We start from the raw sequence: 23,842 nt of genomic DNA, 5'->3' as shown, positions 1-23,842 counted from the left end.
AGCGCAAAATACAAACACGAAGCGCTGAAGATGTCCACAGGTAAGAGGTGATTTTTTTCCACCTCTGTTACTTTGATAATCAAATCTGCATGTGAATTTTTCACTCACAACACAACTCCACGTGCATTCATTCATTCCTTCATTAATGCATTCAGCGATGATAAAAAGAGATAAGAGTATTAAGGGCCAGGCAGGCCCTCTTCTAAATGCTCCCCATAAATTAAACCCTGTAGCCCCCCCCCCCAACAGCCCTGTGGATTTGGAACCATTATTATTCCCACTGTGCAGATGAGAAAACAGAGGTGAGAAAGGCTGAAGCCACGACTTTTCTCTTTCAGTAAGGAGTGCCTCTGGGCATTTAAAATTCGTGCGGTGAGAATCCACTTTACTTCCTCCAGAAGGAGCCACATATAGGTCGCAGTGAGGGAGGCGCAGGCGCACTATTCACGGGAAGCCCACGCTCCCCGTCACCTTCGCTGGCAGCTCAGAATTCGTGGGAGGCAGGGGGCAGCACGAGGCGGGAGGGCGGCCGGAGACGGCGGCGGGTGGGCGCCTGCAGGGCACACGCCGGGTGCAGCTTTGACCTAAGCGTGGGTGCTGATCTGGGATGGTCTGGGGGAGGCGGAGGCACTGCCCTCGACGCTGCCATGGTCAAGGGACGGAGGCAGACATCAGTCCACGATCTCTGCCGGACAGATGTGCACGAAAGGAAACCTGTCCCTTTCTGAAACCACAGCCACCCACTCTTTGACTCTTACCTTAAAACAAAATCTACTGAATTAGAACAGAAATCTGGCAAGCAGGTATTAACACACACACGTGTCACTGAATGGGAGGCCTTGGGAGGCAGTGACGCAGGAAAAGGGAGGGAAAGGAGGAAAAGGGAGGCAGCAATGCAGGAATGATGTTATCAAGCAGGTCAATACGGTCTACGCGTAGCTATGACCACGATCATCTCCGGGTGTGAGGCAAGTGGGACACTTGTCCGGACACGTTGACTGAGAACATTTTAATGAGCTGACACAGGCGTGTCTGCCGTCCCTCCTCGGGCTGGAGCTGGCAGGCGGTGCCTCGTGCCCGCGGCAGAGCCGCCCTGAGAGCCCAGGGCCCGAGTGCGGCCTGAGGCCTCGGCCATCTGGATGGGATGGCGCACGGAGAGGATGACCACAGGAAAACGGGTTCTATTTGGCACTCTGCTCTTTTTCTTGCAAATCAAGTGGCAAAGGCAGCAGCGGCAGTAGCATCATGCAGGGCTTCCAGAGAAAGAAGCATGGACAGGTGAGAAAGTCCCAGCGGGCCTCCAGCCGGGTCTTCCGCTTTCTATGGCGGGGCACCTGGGCCAGGTGAAGACGCTGCCCCAGATGCCCCTCAGCAGAACGGACCGCTTCGGTGCTCTGTCTTCTCCCAGCAATGCCATTATTGCAGGAGTCCCGGTTCCCTGCTGGAGAGGAGCCCACTGCCCTCATCATCTTCCTTGCACATCCTGGCACCTGACCCACAGGAGGTTCTGTTTGGTTGGAGGAGAGGAGAATAAAGCTGAGGTGTGGCCACGCTTAGGAAAGGACAGAAGTGAGGCCCCCTCACACAGCCTGAGGGCGGGAGTGGGGAGATGGCCAGTTCCTCCTGGATACCTGGGACCCCCACTGAAGTACATCAACCATGAGATGCTGAACTCAATCTTTTACTTACTTATCCAGATGACGGCTCTCAAGGAGATTTAAGAACAGCATTGACAGTTGACAAGCAGTAGAAATGAGAACTTCTGCTACTAACTTTTTATTTTCCTATGAGAATTAAAAATTTTAGCACAAGGTGTGCCTGGGTGGCTCAGTTGGCTAAGTGTCTGACTTCGGCTCAGGTCATCATCTCGCGGTTTGTGAGTTCGAGCTCCGCATCGGGCTCTGTGCTGATGGCTCAGAGCCTGGATCCTGCTTCGGATTCTGTGTCTCCATCTCTCTCTGCCCCTCCCCTGCTCACGCTCTGTCTCCCTCTCTCTCTCTCAAAAATAAATAAACATTAAAAAAAATGATAACACAAGAAAGAATCTGGACTCCAGTGAAAATGTGTCAAGTCTTCAAATCTGAGACTGCTTAAAGCAGTCTTAATGACCAACTTTGACCCTCTGGAGGGATCCTTTCAAACACTGCTGAATAGTGACCATTAGCCTTTGATTAAATGCTTCCAGTGATGGGAAGCTTACTATCTAACAAGGCACAGCACTGACTTAGTTGGCCGCTCTGATGGTTGTAAGTTTTTCAGTTAGAAGGACCTTAATTTCCCTGTAGTTCCAACTTACTTGTTCAGACTCTGCCATCTGGGGTTATATGATCCTAAACTTTCTTTGACCTGTTAAACCTTCAAACATCTGAACACAACTGTTACATTTTAGTATTATTCAGGCTGAAAACACCCCATCTTTCCAGCTCTTTTTCATTCGTTATGACTTAGAGGTCCTTCAATATCTGATGTGTGCTTGACTTTGTCAACATACTTCTGAAAACCCAAACCCAAACTGGACCTAACATTTCAGATGCGATCTGATGAGCACACTGTGAAACCTTCGCTTGGCCGGACATTCTAACCACTATTAAAGCAGCCTGCATTCATTTCCTATGGCTGCTGTAACAATCACCACACATTTAGTGGCTTAAAACCACAGAAATTTATTCTCTTACAGTTCTGGAAGTCAGAGGTCTAAAATGGGTCATTAAGGTAAGAGGTCTAAAGGGGTCTGGACACTCTAGAGGAGAATTCGTATCCTTGCCTTTTTCAGCTTGCAGAGGCAGCCCACATTCCTTGGCCTGTGGTCTCACATCACTCTGACCTCTGCTATTGTCACATCTCTTCTGTGACCCTCCTGCCTCCTTCTTTCACTTGGACCCTTGTGAGTGCACTGGGCTCACCTGGATTATCCACAATAATCTCCCAATCTCAAGACCCTTAACTTAATTAATCACATCTGCAAAGTCCCTTCTGCCATGTTAAGTGATATATTCCTGGATTCCAGGAATTACGACGTGCACATCTTCGGAGAGGGGCATCATTCTATCACACGGCATCAGCCTGTATTAACTTTCTTGGCTGTCCTATTACCCTGTTAGTTTATAGTTTGCTTACTGTGGCGTCCCCATACCTTTTCCTAAGAGCTGCTACTGAGCTAGGCCCTTCTCTTTCAGCATTTGTGAAAAATTTTAAACCCTCCATTATGTATCCCTCTTCAAATTGTTGGAATTTGTCCCAACATACTGAGAAAATGTGGATTCTTTCATCCAATGTTCTGCGCTCTCTCTCTATCATTTTGAGCCAGGTGTTGTGTGTTTCTAGATGGAGTAATGACACGGCTACATGCAGACCTTGGTTCAGGTTGATGCTCAGGTAGTAAACGAAGACTCTGGATTCTGGCTGTTCAAATAGTTATAAAACCTAGAATTCGGAGATCAGTCAGCCCATAACTGTGGCATTTGCTGGGTGTCTTGTTGAAATGCCATGTGTTTGGGTGGGACTCCAAGGGGAAGGCTGGACACGTGGGAGGGCCCAAGTCTCTGTACTGCCCGGAGATTCTCCTTCACTATTTTGGGCTCCAGTCTCCTTATCTATAAAATGAGAGGAATCAATTCCTTCGAAGTTGCTTCCAGCCCTGATATCCGAGTCTATATCCATGACAATGTCCTGACCCACCAGTTTGTCTACCATAACCTGAAGGTAATGGGGCTAACAGGACTTGGGGTTACAGCTCCTCCAATGCTGACTCTGAATCTTCACCCTCTTTCCCCCCTGAGTTCACGAGCCACATGGGTAATCCACTCTGAGGTCTGGCCATGGCCTGACAGAGTGCCTCCCTATACGATGCTGCTCGTGTTCCTTGTTCTCTGCTCCTGAACAATGAGGGAAACACTGGCCGTTATTAGACTTTTGGCCCTGCTCAGTGATTTCTCAAGGATTCTGCCAGTGGTTACTGAAGCGAAGTTTAAAGGGGTCCCCTGAAGACCATCTTGTACCCTGGGATGTATCTCACGGGGCCCGGTCTTGAACTCCTTCAGGCCACCAGGTGTTCTTTTACTCTCTCTTGACCATCTGGCTTCATCTCTTCCTTTACTGTGCTGTTCCTTCCGGTCTCTGGGGTGGAGCGCCGTCTGCACCGGCGCAGCGGACGCTGGAGAACAGCCGAGCGCCGGGCTCCCCTTGGCCATCGGCCCCCCACGCTGACTTGCCTCTAAGCGTCTGCCAGCTCAAGAACTAAAAAGGCCCTTCTTGTTTTTGTTATCATTTTCTGCACGGTTAAGCTCACACTGGCCATTCGCTTTCTTGGCAGGCTCCTTTATAGTCGTCTTTCTCTACTTCCTAACACACGTTTCCAGTCTCAGCTCGTCGGAGATCGCCCCTTGGAGCCGACTCATACCCACAGCTGCTTTTCTTAGGAACCTCATCCTCCTTTCCTTCCTCAATTGGGATCATTTAATTCTACTGTCTAAATCCCGTATTTTTTAGAGTCTACCAAGTTTCTCTTTAGACCCCCTGACCTTGTGTTCATTTCCTTCTGCTCTCTGAATCTTTTGAAATCTTCTTTCCTTATACCTTGGTTCCTATCTGGCAACACCCACTGTTCCTTTCTTTGGTTGTTCCTCTAGACAACGCTGTCTCTTATCCCTAAGGTATGAGGTGGAAACGGGCAGGAGTTTATGGGGCAGCAGCAGGTGTGGCCCCAGATTTCCTTTTGAAGAAAATGAAACCCAAAACTACATTTGCTTTTCAGCAAAGCAACTGCAGAAGGTACTAGATGCTGTCACTCGTCTGCCCTGCTTCTATGCCAATTTTATCTTCCCTAATTAGGAAAGTATCATCCATATTTCTTGTGTAGCCTCACATTCAGGTAGAGGGAAACAGATTATTCACAGACCTATTATCACATTTAAAGAATTTTAAAATCCTAGAATACATATTTTTAAAATAAAAAATTTTTTGAGATTTACGATAGTTTTTCGAGGCACAGAAAGATCAAGATCCCATTTTACAACGAATAAATTGAGCTTTTCTAGGACCTTGGAGATAGGTACACGGTACATAGGTATGGGTGGACTTCAAAATGCAAATAGACCCATGTCTCAAAAGCTTATTTCTTGATTAAATATTTGGAATTCAGAAAACATTCTCCCTAGGGGGAGGAAAGTAATTTACACCGTGTATTAGTTTCCAATTGCTGCTGTAAGAACTTACCACAGATTTGGTGGTTGAAAACAATACAGATTCACTCTCATACAGTTGTGGAGGTCAGAAGTCTGGAATGGGTCTTAGGCAGGGCTAGCTAGCCGGTGGGGCTGCCTTCCTTCAAAAGGCTCCAGGGGACAATGCGTTCCCTTGCCCTTTCCAGCTCCTAGGGCTACCTGCATTCCTTGGCTCCTGGCCAACAATCACATTCCTTCCTTCATCACATCTTCTCTGACTTTGACCCTCCCCACTCCCTCTTTCAGTTATAAGGACCTTTGTGATTCCACTCTGCCCACCTGGATTATCCAAGATATTCTCCCCATTTCAAGACCCTTAACTTAATCACAGCTGCAAAGTCTCTTTTGCCGTGTAAGGTAATATATTCTGGGGATTAGGATGTGGACCCCCTTGGGGACCATTATTCAGCTTGCCACACACACTTACTGATTCCACCAAACAGTTCAGAAATTCATTTAACTCCTAATGGCCTTGAAATTTTACACAGCAGTTGGCACATCCTTAAACTCCAAAGGCAAATCAGTCACTTATTCATTTTAAAATCTGTTAAACGTGCCGGATGCCATGCTAGGCACTGTGGGTTCTGGGGAATGCGTCCAGTTCGTCCCGGGAGCTCCTCTTCACTGCCCTGGGGCCTCCCAGGATGCACTTGGCTCCCTAGAAGGCAGGGCATGTAAATATCAGGGGACCCACAAAGCAGGGACACCAAGAAGATGAGAGGAAATGAAGGATTTTATAGTTTACATTTCAAAAATAGCATCCAGGTAGTAGTCATAAGGAAAATAAAAAAAATCTTTGCGGGACTTAATTTCCTTTAGTTTCAAAGATTTTTTTTCTTTCCTTCCTTTCTTTCTCTTCTCTCTCTCCCACTCTCCCTCCCTCCCTCCTCTTTCTTTCTCTCTCTCCCTCCCTTTTCTTTCTTTCTTTCTTTCTTTCCTTTCTTTTTCTTTCTCCCTCCTTCCTTATTTCCCTCATTCCTTTCTTTCTCTTCTCTCTCTCTCCCTCCCTCCTCTTTCTCTCTCCCTCCCTCTCTTCCTCTTCTTTCTTTCCTTCCTTCCTTCCTTCCTTCCTTCTCTTCTTTTTAGGTGGGAGGTGGGCCACCATAATTTTTTCAGTATTTCAGGTTTGGGGTGTCTAAAATTCTTTATTCACCTAGTTCTGCAATACTTTTTTCCTTTTTTTTTCCTTTAAAAGGACTTACTATTTTTACAGCAGTTTTAGGTTCACAGTTAAAATTGAGGGGAAAATACAGAGGTTTCCCCCTATACCCCTGTCCCCACACATGCACAGCCTCCGCCATTTTCAACATCTCCCACCTGAGTGGTGCATCTGTTACAACCGATGGACCTACATCACCCAAAGTCCACAGTTTATACTAGGGTTCACGTTTGCCCTTGTACATTCCATGGGTTTGGACAATGTGACATGCAATGACATGTGTCCACCTGTTCACTCCTCCCACCCCTCAATCCCCTTTCTTTTCTTCAAAACCTAGAAAGACTGGCTCCCTTGCTCCTTTTCCCCTGCTACCAACTGATACTTCTGGCCAGCAGCACCAGCTTCCAGTTTCTCCTGACTACTCTCGTTTTTCTCGCAAGCCGGGGTGGGGGGAAGGTGGTGGAGGACACCCAGCCTGAGATTCATCCTGATGGCCATTAAAGGACACAGAAGTGGCGGCAAGAGTCCCTTCTGTACCCGGCCACTGTCTCATCCCCCACCACCTCCGGATCTCCCGGAGAAAGGCCACGTATACACAGCTGATCAAGACGGGGTGCGTGAGGCAGAGCAGAGGCAGACCCATCTGCATTCTGCAGCCACACCCTGGCTTGGCGAGTCAGCTGCATACTAACTGCAGGAGTTAGGGCTCATGTGTAGGGCGGGGTGAGGGCAGGGGCTAGAGATGCGATCCGAGATGGTGCCAGGGCTGCGGGCTGGCGGTTCTGCCTGCCTCCCACTCCTCCTCCTCCTCGGTAGTTGCAGCTGGCCCTGCTTCTGAGGGAGTGTCCTTGGGAGAGGGACAGAAGTGGCCCTGGGCAGGGGTGCCAGGAGTAACAGTTTCTGCACCAGGGACATAAAAACAGGGAGGCAACAGCTGAGACTAGGGGCTGGGGCAGCCATCCTAAGTGGGCGCTCTCTTAAGTACTGAAGAAGAGACTTCTTGGGGGTCTACCCAGCTCACCACTCTTTGAGCGTGCCTTCTTTGAGAATGTCCGACTCTCAGGAGAGGGTGACTAGAACGCGTGTCTGGGTTACCACAGTTGATTGGCTAAAGCGTAAGCATCGGAGCCACCTGAGCCAGATGGTCTCTGTAGAACCAAGGAAGGGGAAAGAAACCCCGGGCAGTATTGCAGCGGAGCCATGGGCATCACTCTAGAAGCCCACAAACTCTCATGACTGAGGTCCTCAGAGCTGCCCTGCAAGTTCCAGCCCTGAGAGAATGCTCCTGCTAATTCTATGAGGTAAGCCAGTATCCTTCCCATAAAAACTTCCTTCCTCTCATTCTTTCTGGTTCTCACCTGGGGCTGATTTTGACCCTAGAGGACATTTGCCAATGTCCGGAGACATTCTGGGTTGTCATAACTGGGAAGGAGGTGGGTATTACTGGCATATAGTGGGTGGAAGCCAGGGATACTGCTCAAAAGACAGCCCTACCATACAGGTGTGCTGTTTCGAAGGGACACATGCACCCCAATGTTTATAGCAGCACTATCCACAATAGCCAAAGTATGGAAAGAGCCCAAATGTCCATCAACAGACGAATGGATAAAGAAGACATGGTGTAAAGACACACACACACACACACACACACACACACACACACACATATACGCTGGAGTAGTACTCGGCAATCAAAAAGAATGAAATCTTGCCATTTGCAACTACGTGGATGGAACTAGAGGGTATTATGCTAAGCAAAATTAGTCAGAGAAAGACAAATATCATATGACTTCACTCATATGAGGACTTTAAGACACAGAACAGATGAACACAAGGGAAGGGAGGCAAAAATAATATAAAAACAGGGAGAGGGACAAAACAGAAGAGACTCTTACATATGGAGAACAAACAGAGGGTTACTGGAGGGGTTGTGGGAGGGAGGATGGGCTAAGTGGGTAAGGGGCATTAAGGAATCTACTCTTGAAATCATTGTTGTACTATATGCTAATTCGGATGTATATTAAAGAAAAAAAAAAAAAGACAGCCCTACCACAGAAAATTAGCTGGTTCAAAATGCTAATAGGGCAAGGTGAGAAACTCAGCTTGACCGAGATCATTTTTGTTGCAACCTAAGGAAGACATAACTCCCTCTGATTGATGGTCAGTCCTGGCATCATTAACGAGTGGGCCAGCATTCAGACACCTACGTTTGCTAACATAATGTAATGTGAAGTACACAGCATCACCAGAGATGTATCCTCACTGAAATGTTTAGCTTAGACTATCAGGCCTTCAGATGAAACTTGCAGTTTACAGGAAATTAGAGGCTAGAGTAAAGAACTAAAGTACGCATGACGAGGCAGCCAGACAAATCCAGACGGGGGGGCATTCTGTGGGGCACCTGGCCCTGTTTCTTCAGTGAGTTAGCATCACATAAAAAGCGATGGACTAGGCTAGGTAATAAAGGGAAGGGACATAGTGGATCCAACATGTGCTCTTAGATCAGATACCGTCTGGGAAAAACACTTGTAAAGGACATTTTGGGGTCAACCTGGGAAATCTGAATATGGTTCCAGTATTAGAGGAAATGAGATTTTATTGAAATAGGAAGGTAGAGATTGTTGTCTGAAATAAGGATAGAAAAAGATCCAGAAGGCCATGCACTAAGGTTTTGACGCTGGTAGTCTCTGAGAGTTGGGAATACGGGGTTTAAAGTTTTTTTGCCTGTCTACAATTTCAAATCTTCTACAATGTACATATACTTTTTCTATAATCTTAAAAGGTTATTACAAGTAACTAATACATTTTTAAACTTAAGCCAGGGATAGGTAAGTTGTGGGCTGTCTGATAGCAAGTTTTTCTTTATCTAGGAAGGGTGGGCATTCATCAGCGACCACAAAAGATGTCAGCAACATGAGGGACCCTTACCAAAGATGTTCAGAATAAAAGGCTAGAGAGAGGCAATTTTGTGGTTCCCAATCAAAAAGGGAACCAAAGATCTGGACTCATGGTGTTCCAGGAAATACAACTGTGTGTGCACGCCCTGTACAACACATGTACCTAAGCAGAAGATGAAGCAACGATGAACCAGTCAGTATGATGGGGGGGGGGGGGTAGTGAAGGGAAGAAGGACAGTCATCTCTGTAATAAAACAGGGCAGAGAAGCTCTATAGTCACTTATTTAAGAGAACACATTCCAGTGGCTTTCAGTGGAAGCAGAGCACAAGCAGCTGCCACTTAAGTGATGTTCTGAAATATGAAATTATCTGAATTGTTAAGTGGGTATCTAGCTCATACAGTGTATTTGCAGAATGGGGTTTTAAGGGGTGCAGGATGCCGTGATGTCAACGTTTCATGCATTCACTCAACCCAGCAGCAAACAGCTGGAGAGGGAAGCAGGAAGTCAAGGAACACTTCTCCCGGCAAACCCAGTCCGGACCGTCTCGTCTCACGCTGTGCTCCTTCTCCAAGATCAGGAAATAGACTCCGATGAGGAGGAAAGCACCTACTGTGTGATTCAGGGACGGACAGACTGAGAGCTCATCTGCGTGCGCATCTGCGTTTGTGACTCCCGTGAACTGCTGCGGTTTTTTCGTCCGCCACAGGAGCAAATGGCCACCTCAGCTTCCCCTCTCCTCCTGCTGTTCCTCCAGGTTCCAGAACACCCTGTAATTTACAGCCTGTCGCCCAGAGGCTCTGTGGAAAACATTTCAGGGCCCTGCGAGACGTGCGCTTCATCTGCCAAACTTTTTGTCTTTTCCCCCAAGTGTGGGCCACAGCTAAAGCCTTAGCCAATTAAAGGGTGTGTTTTGCACTTAGAATTGATGAACAGCGCGCCTTTCAGGGCCCCGGAATCCTGAGGGAGCTTGCAAGGTGCGGAGAAGCAGCCGTCCCAACCTAGCCCCCCTCAGGACTGACCTCAGGGACCGGCCACAGCTTAACTCCCATGAGGAAGTCTGTCTCTCAGCGTCTAACTTGAATGCTCTTGAAAAAGAAAATAACACCTGCCACGTTTAAATGTGTTCAATACCGAGCTCCATTTCTGGAACATCGTCCAACTGAAAACAAGTGGCTGTTATCATGTTCTAAACGTAATTCCCCATCAGTTGTTTTGTACTCCTGGAGTCTGCATCTCTTTTCAACATGGGATTACAAATTAATATTTTACCCTCATAAGTTGCTCAGGATGATGACATTATACACGTTTTATACCTCCCATTTAGTCCTATAAATTAAATAGTATATTGCCTACTTAGCTTCTGGTCTCCTGTGACTGTTTAGACCCTTTTCTGTTGTAGTTAAGTTAATTAATACTGAGTAATTCTATGTGCCCAGCACACAATGTCCTTTAGAAAAACATAAAAATGTTCCTGCCTGTGAGAGTGTTTTACAAAGTAGAGAGTCCTGATACATACATAAAACATCCAGAGTTCGAATATAATAAAAGTATATGATGAGGTATGAACCAGAATCTGGTTTGAACGTGGGACTCACTTCATTCATTTATTGATCCATCCACGCACTCACTCACTCACGCCACAAATATTTACATGCTTAGTATGTGCCAAAGCTGCACCAGAGCGACAGCCACTGCTGGCCAACTTTGCCAACAACTATTCCCGGCCCCTATCCCTTGCTCACTTCTCTCTCACTGTAGAGGCTAGAAGAGAAAAAAATTACTTTCTTAGCTTCCTTTACATCTCGGGGAGGCTCAGTTCTAGCCAATGACCTATAAAGGGAAAGTCTACTGAGGAATCTTCTGACAAGGACACAATCTTCTGAGGTAAAGAGTCTCTTGCCCCATTTTCCTGCCGTGAATGAGGAGGTGATGCCTGGACCTGGGGCAGGCAACGTACGACCTTGAGGTGACAAGCGTGAGGCCGAAACATCAACACTGAGGACGGCAAAACAAAAAGACAGTTCTGGTCCTCGATGACACCACAGAGCAGATACCACCGTCCGTAACCATGGACCTCTGACTTCTTATGTGAGAACAAAACTAATCTCCATGAGTTTTTAAGGCACTGCTGATTGGGTATTCCCACATCTGCAGCCAAAAGCATGTGTGACTTACAGTTGGGTACACAGCGCTCAACAGTGGAGATGAATGATTGCAAATGTACTGTGTGTGACCACAGAGAATCACAGGGCGTAGGCGAACCTAGGCTGGATTAGGCACGGATGGCTCAGTGATGAAAACAATGAGCCCTAAGTGACAAAGGCCAGGAGAAGAGCATTAGGCAGGCAGAACGGTCTCTTTGAAGGGAACAAGAAGATGGTATGTTTGCAGAACTAAGAGAAGTCCTGTAGGGCGTATGTGTAGGGTAAGAGTCGAGGGGAGCAGGGGCCAGAGCCTTCTGGGCCTCGTGGCTCTGACAAGGATATGCTGCTTTGCTGCGTGAACAACGAACGGGAAACCTCTGCACAGCTGTAAGCGGGAGCTTATATGATACACCATTTTCCCCCAAAAGTATCCCTCGGTGAGGGATGGGGCTGGAGACAGTGGAGGATGGGGAGAGGGAGAGGGTATGGCTATAAAAGGGCAACAAGAGGGATGGTTGCCATGATGTAAATTATCACGTGCCTTGACTGTATCAATGTCAACATCCCGGTTGTGTTGCTATGCTACCATTTTCCAAGATGTCACTCTCGGGGGGACCTGGGTAACCAAGGACCTCTGTATTATTTCTTATAACTGCATGAGAGTCTACAGTGATCTCAAAATAAAAGGTCCTGACACTGCATAGGATTTTCCCTCTCCCTCTCTCTCTGCCCCTTCCCAGCTTGCATGCATGCACACTCTCTCTCAAAAATAAATAAACATTAAAAAAAAAGTCTAATGAGAAAAAGCGTCTCTGGGTTTCAACATGGAGAGTGGACAAGAGGGGGAAATGGTGGGAGAGGGAAACCAATTATGAAGGCACTCCCAGTCATCCAGAAAGCTGAGCCTTGGATAGGGAGGTGGGATGAGAGAGGTGAACTGATTGGAGAACTATCTGGAAGGTACTACGGACCGGCTCACTGATGGATCATGTGTGGGCAGTGAAGAAGAGGAAACAGTGCAGAATGACTCCCAGGTTCCTGCCTAGAGCAGGCAGATAGATTCTGACATGCTTTTTTAGTGGTTTTTTGTTGTTGTTGTTGTTGTTTTTTTTTTTTTGAGAGAGAGACACACAGAGTGTGAGTGCGGAAGGGGCAGAAAGTGAGGGAAACACAGAATCTGAAGCAGGCTCCAGGCTGTCAGCACAGAGCTCAATGTTGGGCTCAAACTCACGAGCTGTGAGATCATGATCCGAGCCAAAGTCAGATGCTTAACCAACATGGTGCTAAGCCATCAGGTGCCCCGGATTCTGATTTTTTTTTTTTTTTTTTTTTATGGAGATGGGACACAAAACAAGGGAGCAGGTTCCACGGTGGGGGGAGAGGAACGGGGGGGGGGCGGGAGGTGGAGGCGGGGATGGCCATCTTGTGACTGGGCAGTGTAAGGACCCAAAGAACTATCCAGGTAGAGATTTCTGAGTGGGCATCTAGAAACGCAATCCTCTGAAAACAGAACTAAAGGGGTATTTCTCTTCCCCGAGTCCACTGCATTCCTTCTAGGAAAACATGAGTGAGTAAGAAACCGCTGCCCACTGCTGCTGTATCACACTTTCAGTCCTTCTTCCTCTACTCACTTACTTGCTCTCCAAGATGCTTGTTGGTGAACACCTGACGTCCAAGGTGCCATGTCTGGTTACCAGCTGTGGCCACTGCTGAAGTCTGTGCCCATGTTCAGCAGGGCCCCCTCCTTCTCCTGACTCCCCTCACTCCCTGAGTCTGGCGCAGAACTCAACTCTACCTCCTGTCTCTGCACGGGGCCAGTGCCTGCTTTCTAGAAGCAGACCTGACACTTGTCCTAGCTCTCTGTTCCGCCTGCAGCTGGTGTGGGGCCGGCTGCCTAAAGCCGGCCAGCTCTCTCTGCTCTCCGAGCAGAGGCGTCCCTGGGTTTACACTGAGGGCTGCGGGCAGGAGACTTCACTTTGGCCTCCGTGTAAGATGCTTGCCAGCGAATGAGGTGGTGTGCGGGGAAGACAGGAAAGAGGTTCGAAAGCTGGCACAGGAAGAAAAACTGACACATTGAAAATTACCCTTGAAAACCCTCTAGGAAGGTGCCATATGAGAAACAGACTCTCAATATGTTTTCCTTCCTGAGTTGGAAGAGATCATCACTGACAAAGTAGCTTACTTTCATAAGGATCCATGTTGCAGAAACCAACTTCCTATGTCTTTAAATCCTGAATCACGTTCAGTGTGGTCAGAGGCACAGTCTATCGGAGGCCCCTGGACACTGCTGTTGCCACAGGGACATGCTCGTCCTCGGCTTATTCCAGGGCTGCCGGGAACTGCACACGCTGGTTGATATTCTTACTCTTTCTCTCTCATTTTCTCACTCAATGGATACTTGGCAGGTGTCCCACTGTTCAAAACCCTGAAGGAGAGGATGGACGAAAGGCCCCCTGAACCCCTCTCAATTTAGGATCTAATCTTCTAAATCTTTTTTCTGTGTATTTATACACATATACACATAATGTTTTGCATAAATAATGAGTAAGGCTATTCATATTATGCAACTTAGTATTTTCACTGAATGATAAAATCCTGGTGATTTTCTCCCCCCCACATCAGATAATAGAGCTATTTGTGTAAGCATCTGCCATTGCCGAACATTTTTTTAGCTGTGTTGAGTTTCTGCTATTACAAACATGACTACAAATAAACATTCTATGTACATGTAATTTTGCATATTTATGTGACTATTTCTAGAAAATAAACAAATAGATTTGGAATTGCTAGATCAAGAGTATGTATGATTGAAATTTTAAAAACTGCTGAATTACCCTCCAAAAGTGTTTATTCCCAACCACAGTGTATATTTCCATTTTGCCATTCTGACGGATAAAAAGGGGTATCTGAATTTTTGTTCCTTTGATACAACAGAGATTAAATACCTTTTCTTTGCAACTGTTTATTGGCAATTTCTATTTTTTTTTCCCCTTTGGGATATTTTGTTTATATGTAAAAATGTTTTTCCATTGGGCTGTTTGTATGTTTCTTATAGATTTTAGGAACTCTTATTAATGATATTAATCTTTTATGGCAAATATTTCCGGTAGTCTAACGCTTGTCTTTTTTTTTTTTTTTTTTTTTTTTTAACGTTTATTTATTTTTGGGACAGAGAGAGACAGAGCATGAACGGGGGAGGGGCAGAGAGAGAGGGAGACACAGAATCGGAAACAGGCTCCAGGCTCTGAGCTATCAGCACAGAGCCCGACGCGGGGCTCGAACTCACGGACCGCGAGATCGTGACCTGGCTGAAGTCGGACGCTTAACCGACTGCGCCACCCAGGCGCCCCTAACGCTTGTCTTTTATTTGTATATGGTGTTTTTAATTCAAAACAAAAAATGTTTAAGGCTACATTGTGGGTACTCAGTCTTCTTAGGTAGGCCCTCTCTGCCTCAAAAGTATATTTTCAGAAATTCGTTTATGTTTTTTTTCTGATATTATAATTTTTATTTCTGGAACTTTTGTGAACTTATGAGACAGGGCTTTGACTTTACCTTTTTATCAAATGTCTCTGTGACAACTACCTCAGGGCCAGTTACTGATTATTCCTTTGTTTTCCCACTGATCGAAATACCACCTTTGGAATACATCAAACTCCTTTATACACACATCTGTTTCCAGACCTGTTCTTCTCCATTGATCTTTTTGTCAATTTCAGCCCACTTTTTAATTACTTTTTAATTTCAGGATCACACTTTGTAATTACTCTAGTAGGTTCTGATGTCTGGAAGGACCCACCCACCACAGTCCACCATTACTACCATTATTATCACCTGCAATAATTTACTTGGCTATTCTTTTTTTTCAAACGCTTATTTATTTTTGAGAGAGACAGAGACAGAGACAGAGAGAGGTAGGGTGGACGCTCGCGTGAGCTAAGGAGGGGCAGAGAGAAAGGGAGAGACAGAATCCCAAGCTGTCAGCACAGAGTCAAATTCGGAACTCGAACTCATGAACTGTGAGACCTGAGCTGAAATCAAGAGTCTGATGCTTAACGGACTGAACCACCCAGGTGCCCCTATTTAGCTATTCTTAAGCTTTGTTTCTTCTACATAAACTTTATAAAAATGGATCAAATCTCATTGAAAAAAAAATCTGTGACTTAAGTGGGTTTGTGTTGAATTTATAATTTGGGGACAGGTGACATCTTAACAGTATTGAGGCTTCCCATCCAGGAACACAGAATTTCCCTTCATTTACTCAACTCTTCTTTGAGACTTGTATGTAGAGATTTACAGTTTTCTTAATTAGACTTTGCCCATTTCTTGTTAGGTTTATTTCTAGATATTATAAATTTTGTTGCTTTGTGAGTGGTACATTTGTCTATTATATCTTATGATCGGCTCCTGCTCTTCTGTAGGAAAACTATTGGTTTTGATTAGGAAATACTGACCCTGAGTGTAGATGCCTTAATGAGTTCTTCATTAATCCCAACAGTATTTAGTGGAGATATTTTTAGAGATATATTTAGAGAAATTAATGGCTGTAAAGATTACATTTTTGTGTATTTCCTTTTAATATTAATACTTTCTATTTGTTCTTCTTGTCTGATTCCATTGTCTACAGTTGCCAGCACTATGTGAGACTAACAATAACACTTGTTACTAACTTCAGAGAGAACAATTTGAAAATTTTACTGTTAAGTATGACGCTCGCTTTAAACATCTGAGACAAAAAGTCTATTAAGATAAGGAGGTTTCCTTTTATTTTCTACCTCACTAAGTCTTATCAGAAGTAAGCTTGGAATTTAATCAACTTATTTTCAATGTGTTAAAATAAATTATAATTCAATCTTTAAATAAAATCAGTCCTCCTTTGGTCACAGAAAACTTTAATGACCATATACTCTATTTCACGAAGACAGTATAACCATGTCAGAGACCTGTGATGCCATTAGAGTTGGTATATGTTTAAGATGTAAAAGCTGAAATATTTTTTGGGGAGCGCATCAAAACAAATCACATATTTATGCTATTGGTAATTTAATGTGAATCCCTCACCTTGAAATCATCAGGAATGAGGAGTTTTGATGTTCGTAGAAAATTCAAGATATATCTGAACATCTGTCCATCTCTGTCAATGAAATAATGCTGTTTGAGACTGTCCAAAACAATGGGCTCTGTGCCATCAAAAAGTCTTCCGATTCTGTGGTAGAAAAGAGGGAACAGTGAAAACAATTAGAATCAATTGTTTGGCCACTAAAACTAAGAGCTCCCGTTTTGTGTCACTGTCAAAGGTAGCAGTTTCAAAGATGGCAGTCAGGAAAAATCACCCGTTATGTAGTTATGGTTCTCTGAGAGGTGCTGGTCCTTGCTTGATAAATATTTCAGGACCAGACAATTCAAAATAGTTTCAGGCTTTCTCAAGTAAATCCTTTTATTCACTGTCTGTTACCTGTAAAGAAAATGTCCCTGACATGGTGATTATGGCTAAGTGCTGTCACTGTGATGGAACAGCATGTCTTTCCCCTAGGTTACTTAAAACCACCTTCTCGGCTACTTTTAAAAAATGTCATTGCTCCAAAGTGTCTTTTAAACAGATTCTACGAGGAAAGCAATTTTGTTTTTAAGAAACCTGTTTTCTGAGCTTTCCCCACCCACAAATCACAAACTCTCCAAAAAGAAAGCAACGCCTATATGTGAACACCTACATTATAGAAAGGAATCATAGAAAATATCACTCATCCAGGAGAATATGTTTTCCATTAACAATATACAGTCTAGTTTCTTAAGTCTCAGCAAAAATCATTTGTAACAGCCAGGCATCATTATAAAAAATAAATAGTTGACCATCCCCCAAATATGACCTAGTTCTGGAACATGAGTGGCTATGGGTAATTTTTAAACACAGGAATCCATGATCTATTTCCCCCATTTACAGAGTTAACATTTGAACAGTGTGCTACAGTTAAAACAATCTGCATCCATTCATTATCATTTATCCCTTTAAGGATGGCTGAATCTACATACTTTGGTATATATTCAGTTAGTAGAAAGTGGCCACATCTGGACCATGAACAAGTAGATGGCTGGCTAATGATAAACAAATATCCTGTATCAGAAAATAGAACTTACACACTAGAAATCACTTCCTTGACCAATAGGTGCATTGTACTTTTCATTAACAGTGTAGGCAGGCAAATGGCTCCAGTTTTTAATGAAAAGCTTTTTTGGAACTCAAACTCTACCTCTGATTTGGAATATCATCTTACTGCTTTGAAGACAATTTTGAAATCATAAATTTTCTAATCTTATGCTGAAATGTGACACAGGTAAGGGTGAATCAATAATTTCACCCCTCCTACATTACAACAAACCAATCAACAAATGGAAAAGCTGTTCCCCCTCCCTCCCAAAAAAGAAAGCTCGGGAATTCGTTTCAATACAAATCTTTTGAAGATAATTAGAAAACTCATGTCCTACCTGGCGGTAGTAAGTGCAAAGAAGAAAGCAACTAATCACACTCAGGTCATATTTCTAAAACTCACTATATTTTTCTCAGCTAATGTTTTTGTCCAACTTTCCATGAATAGAGGGTGATTCACAGTTTCTTCCTTCCACAATTTTATCCAGGGCGTGGATCGCAAGCATCCCAGGGCTCTGACTGCATGCAACCTTGTCATTCATTTCCCATTAACACATCAATCAAACAGGCTACATAAAGAGGCACTGAAACTCAAATATACTTAGTCGATTTTTTTATAGTGTTTCTGGGACAGTTTGGTGTAGGATGGGAATGAACGAAACTTGTTTGCTTATTATCAGAAGATTTATTCTTTATTGTTAACGTGATAAATTTACAGTTGACAAGGGGAAGAAAAGGGAGTTATATTTATTAACTGCTGTCCAGGTAGCTTGCACTATCCTTAGCACTTTATGTAATGAATCCATTATCCTCCTTTTACAGATGAAGAAATAGACTCAAAATGATGAGTAACTGGCCCAACTAGTTAAGTAGCATTGGGGGATTTGCACACTGTCTGTTTGATCTTAAAGGGGCCTCCCTACAATGACTGGAATGAAAAGAATTACCACTATCGAAGGAAAGCTTTTAGTCTAGAGTTTTTATTTTCTATCTTGTTTGTTCAGCAAGAGCTTTGCAATGAAATCTAAGTGTGTATATTATTTTTGTGGCCTGAAATATATTAGTATCAATGGCTGCAAGCCACTTTAGTAAGAAATGAAAAGTTAATATTTTATTCTTAAGTAAATCCTATGCTTTTTTTTTTTTTTCTTAAGTGTTCATTTTCAAAATCTAGACCTGGATGTACCCAGGCACAGAATGTGTAATCTGTAAGTCTCCACCAAGTGAATGAGTAAAAGGAAGAACAGAGTGGTGAGGGGAATTTGGCTCGGTCCTTTAATAACTGTAATCTGCCTGTATCGACTTCTCTGTGTCTCCATTTCTCTTATAAAATGTGTTTCTTTTATAAAATTGCCCCTTTTCTCGGGGTTGATGAGAAAATCAAGTGGAGTTATGGCCCACTCAAAAAGAACTCACCAAGAGAAGGTATCCTAAACTAGCAAACAAAAATTTCTACGAATGCAGATCGCGGAAGACAGCAGGTGCTACAAGGCACAGGATTCGCGGAGCCAAAGAACCAATCTGGGCTGAAAGGTCTCGTTATAGACCTTAGCCAGGTGGGAGAGACGCGCCATCCAAAAAAAAGGCTTTTAGGTTGTAAAAACCCGCCACCTCTGGCAGATACAGAAAACTGGACACAGGTGCGATCAGAAGCACCTTCGCATTGGACGTGGCCGAAACAGGAGACGCAAAGGAAAGAGCTGGAGGGAAATCTGAACAGTGGCCCAGTGTAGTCTAGGGAGGTGGCCGCGGCCCCTGGGCGACGCAGTGGGAAAAGCAGGGTCTCCAGGCCTAATTACTCAAGACGGAAAAAGGGTGAAAGCGGAGGAGGGAGGGCTGGCCTCCACCAGGCGGGTGAGAGCGCCCCCAGCAGGCCGGTGGAACCTATGGCGGCCCAGTGGCCCAGAAACTTGGCCGCCAGCTGGCGCCGGACCCGGGAGGGTGCGCATGGCGGACCCGGAAGAGGGAAGGGAGAGGCCCGAAGACTGTAGTAAAGCCCGCCCGTCCCCGCTTATGGCACAAGCCGTGTGGTCTGGGAGCGAGCTGAGAGGGAAGGGGCTGTGGAGAGCAGGGGCAGGTTTGTGGCCTGGAAGAGGCCCTGAGCCGCACCAAGGCACATTCCTGTCTGAGGAGCAAGGCCTCTCCGATAAGAGAGTCCCGTAGGTGATGCACCAAATGTTAGGAGTAGTAAAGGGCAACGTTATACTGTTGACTTTTGCTAACTTTGAAAGGAAGCACGTTCTGAGTTGTGAAAACAATGTGGAAGGGCAGGGCGGTGCCAGAGATCATAAAATGGCGTCCCCGGGTTGGGTTTGAACGTGCGGTGGAAAAGCATTGTTTGGCTAAGCAAATGAGGGGGAAATCGGCACAGGCTGTATTTCTTGTGGACGTATGAATGGAGTTACAAATCAAACTGCAGTGATTTGTAAACTCTGGTGCCTGAAAACTATGTGGAACTGATTACAGTTTACTAACCTTAGAGAACATTCCTGTTTTCCAACTGACCAAGACCAAGTTGGCTCCAGGTGATGTATGGCCGCCCTGTGTGTGTGTGTGTGTGTGTGTGTGTATGTGTGTGTTTAAAACACCCACTGAACCAAATAGCAATGCAGAGAAAAACTTCCTTCCACAATTGTATTTTTTTACATTTCTGTTTTAACATTTTGTTTTGGACAATTTCAAATGTAGGGCAAAGCAGAGAAAATTATATAATGAACCCCCATATATCCATCCAGCTTCAAAAAGCTATCAATTCTTGATCAAGCTTGTTTCACCTATACTTCTATTGCTCCCTCTCCCCCACCAGAAATTTTATAGTAAATTTCAAACATCCTATCAATTTATCTGTAAATATTTCATTAACTAGTAAGATGATAAAGTTTCACTAAAAATATGCATTAAAATGAAATCTATTTATCTTGCTTTTTAATATTAACATTCTGTTGATTATTATTTATGGAACCAATAATGTAGGATCCAATCTCCAAGGAAATTAAGCTCCTTTTGGTAAAAAGTCAGTCTCGGGGCGCCTGGGTGGCGCAGTCGGTTAAGCGTCCGACTTCAGCCAGGTCACGATCTCGCGGTCCGTGAGTTCGAGCCCCGCGTCGGGCTCTGGGCTGATGGCTCAGAGCCTGGAGCCTGTTTCCGATTCTGTGTCTCCCTCTCTCTCTGCCCCTCCCCCGTTCATGCTCTGTCTCTCTCTGTCCCAAAAATAAATAAACGTTGAAAAAAAAAAAAAAAACAAAGTCAGTCTGGTTCCCCCGTATGGCTCCCCCTCTCTCTGGAATTAACGAATGGTCGAGTGTATAGGTATAGAGATAAGGCCTAATATACCTGACTTAGTGTGAATCAGTCACTAAGAATTTATTTTTTGTGCATTCATTCATAGGACCTGGTTTCTTTAATTTACTGTGACTTGGCTCCTTAAGAATTTCCTTTTATTGTTCAGTCATTCAGTTACTCATTTATTCTACCCGTGTTCACTGAGCTTGACCATGTGAAATATAGGGAAAGCAGTGGTAAATAAACCACACATTCTTTCCTTTTGTGGAATGTTAACAGTCTGTGGGGCTGGGAATGCAGATCAAGTGCAGTGTGTCACTGGGGGTGCAGAGTGGGCTGTGGGGAGGACACAGGAGGTGCATCCAACTCAAACTTGGGGGAGGCATGGAGGAGAAAGAAAGTTTACTGGAGACCTGAAGGACAAGCAGAAGTGGGCCAAGTACTGGGGTGGCAGGTAAGGTCAGATAAGAAAGGAGAGAGGGTCAGGGAAGATACAAAGGCTTGAAACTAGAAGAAACCTGGCATGTGATTGCTTTCCACTGGGGCAGAGTCCGACCGACTGAAAAATGAGGCTGGAATGGCAGAGTTAGATCGTGAAAAGCCGTATAAGCCAGGTCAAGGAGTTTCAATTCGGTTCTGAGGTTGATGGGGACGGATGTCAAGCTATGCTCTCCAGCAACGTTAAGGAAAAGAGCAAATTTATAAGTAAGACTGAATGAAAGAAACACTACCTGAAGTCACATCTCCTCAAAGATGCAGCTTGGGGCTTATCCAAATCCTTTCTCCTCTGCCTTGCTTTTGACTCTGTTATTTGCATATAGCAGTGGTTCTTAACCCTGGCTGCACACTGCGATCACCCAAGGAGCTTTTAAAAAATATTGCCAGCTATTCTGATGTAATTTCTGCTTAGAGTTGGGGCCCAGGCATCTCCCCAAGTCGGTCTGATGAACAGCAAAGTTGAGAACCAGTACGAAGGAGGATGAGCAGAGGCTAAAGAGCAACAAGTCAATGTTGTCGACTCAAGAGGCTTCCAGTGAGTCATTCTGTCAATTTGAACTGTCACAGCACCTCTTCTTAAACAGCCAACCACCCTTTTAGAAGGGAAAGATCTCTTGGGGCGCCTGGGTGGCTCAGTCGGTTAAGCGTCCGACTTCAGCTCAGGTTATGGTCTCGGGGTTTGTGAGTCTGAGCCACGGGTCGGGCTCTATACTGACAGCTCAGAGCCTGGAGCCTGCTTTGGATTCTATGTCTCCTTCTCTCTCTGCCCCTCCCCCACTTATGCTCTGTCTCTATCAAAAATAAATAAATGTAAAAAAAAAAAAAAAAGTGAAAGATCTCCAGGGTGACCTAGATCAACATCCCATTTTACAAATGGAGAAACAGAGTCTCAAATACATTAATGCTCAAGGATGCACAGCTGGCTAGACACAGAGCCGAACCCACCATACTGTCCCTGGGGTAATAGGCAGAGGTCACATCCAAGCCTGTGGAGGACAGCTGCTCTAGTGGTAGTTACTATTTATTGAATTGTACTATGTGCCAAAGAGTGAGCTTGCTGTTTTACGGGCTTTATCTCATTTGATTTTACAATGATCCTATGAGATAGCCATATTATTCTCATTTCACAGATGAGGAATCTGAAGCTCAGAATGGTTGTCACTTGGCTTAAGTTACAACCTAGGTCTGATTCTAAAGTCTGTGTTCTCGACCACTAAATTATAATGCCTTTCCATGTGTAATTTCAAATAAACAAACAAAATGACAATAACTCAACCACTTTCCTTGAGAAATGCATAATTTTTTATAGTTCAATGGTTTGCTCATGCTGCATGTTATTCCAAGAAAATTTGGTGATTATCAACTTTGCAGAGACGCTAATTTATTTAGTAGCCATGCTGCAAAAAGTTGAGGCTCAGGGGCTTGGTGTAGACCTACGGAGTGGGTACCTTAAACTCAATCGAACCAAATCACAAGACTGCAAGGCTTCAGAGATGATGTCCAAACTCATGTACGACACGAGGGGGCATTCAAAGGGATGGGAAAGTGAGGATTCTTAGGACTATGGAAACTTGTAGGAAGAAGAATTACGCCTGAGGTTCCAACTCCATTCAGCTTGCAACTCTTGTGTTCCCTTATGTGCTGTGTCCCTGTATCTAATTCCGACACACCCCTGCGGGATTTGTCACTTCACAGCTAAGGAGGGGGTTCCAGCCCTTCCAAGGCTCCACACAGCCAATCCTCCTCGTGCCGCCTGGTGAACATCATGTCACATCAAGCACCAGGGCGTGTAATGCGACACCGGGCCCTGCTTTACCAGAGGCGAGCGGACTAATCCCTTCTACTCTCTGGACCCAGAACACACATGGTAATTACACAGACAGGGAGGCGGTAAAAGCATTCCTCTGCAGTGGCGGTGGGTCAGCTTGCCCAGGGAGGGTGGAGGAGACCCCACCCAGGGTGAGAACAAAGCGCCGAAGACAGACCAAGGGGTAAAGCTGGTGCGAAAAGGGCAGGACAGAGGTTGTTGGGCGATTTCACCCACTAAGCACCCCCCTCCGCCAAGAAATGCCTTTTTTCCCTCCACTCCTGGGCTTCCAAGCCATGGAAAATATGGTTTGGGCTTGAGGAAAAGATTTCATTTGGTTTCTGGTCCAGATTTATTTTGCTCGGTAAGAGATTCAGAGGCAACTTGCAAATTACCCCTTTTAGCATGGGGGGGCTGGGGGGGTGGTATTTTTAAATGATAACAGTGATGCCTACTCATTGTTGAAAACCCGAAAAGAGTAGAGGACGAAGAAGCAGCAAAACAGAAAAACAATCTGCCACTAGTCTACCAATTCGTAGGCCATTACTTTTTAATAACTTGATTTAAAGATTATTTTTCTTTGAGTGATTTTGTTTCCAGAAGCACTTGTACCTGCATACTTTTTTATATCTACTATTCCAAGTTAGTCTGTTATGTTAGTAGGTAGTGTCTAACTACTCCGAGTT

General features: G+C 44.9%; 1 protein-coding gene across 1 annotated transcript in view; it reads right to left on the bottom strand.

The window, feature by feature from the left end:
• Positions 1 to 23,842, bottom strand: part of KCTD1 (potassium channel tetramerization domain containing 1) — a 92,563-nt gene that overhangs the window by 5,850 nt on the left and 62,871 nt on the right. The window contains 1 exon segment of the mRNA XM_047087066.1: positions 16,486 to 16,630. Within this exon segment, the coding sequence (XP_046943022.1) occupies positions 16,486 to 16,630 (145 nt within the window).

This window comes from Lynx rufus, unplaced genomic scaffold, assembly GCF_022079265.1.
Source record: "Lynx rufus isolate CCGP_SWC_20201006 ecotype Redwood Valley unplaced genomic scaffold, mLynRuf1.p SCAF_22, whole genome shotgun sequence".
In the NCBI taxonomy this organism is placed as follows: Eukaryota; Metazoa; Chordata; class Mammalia; order Carnivora; family Felidae; genus Lynx; species Lynx rufus.
The sequence above is the reverse complement of the archived record's forward strand: the minus strand, read 5'-3'. Positions and strand labels throughout refer to the sequence as shown.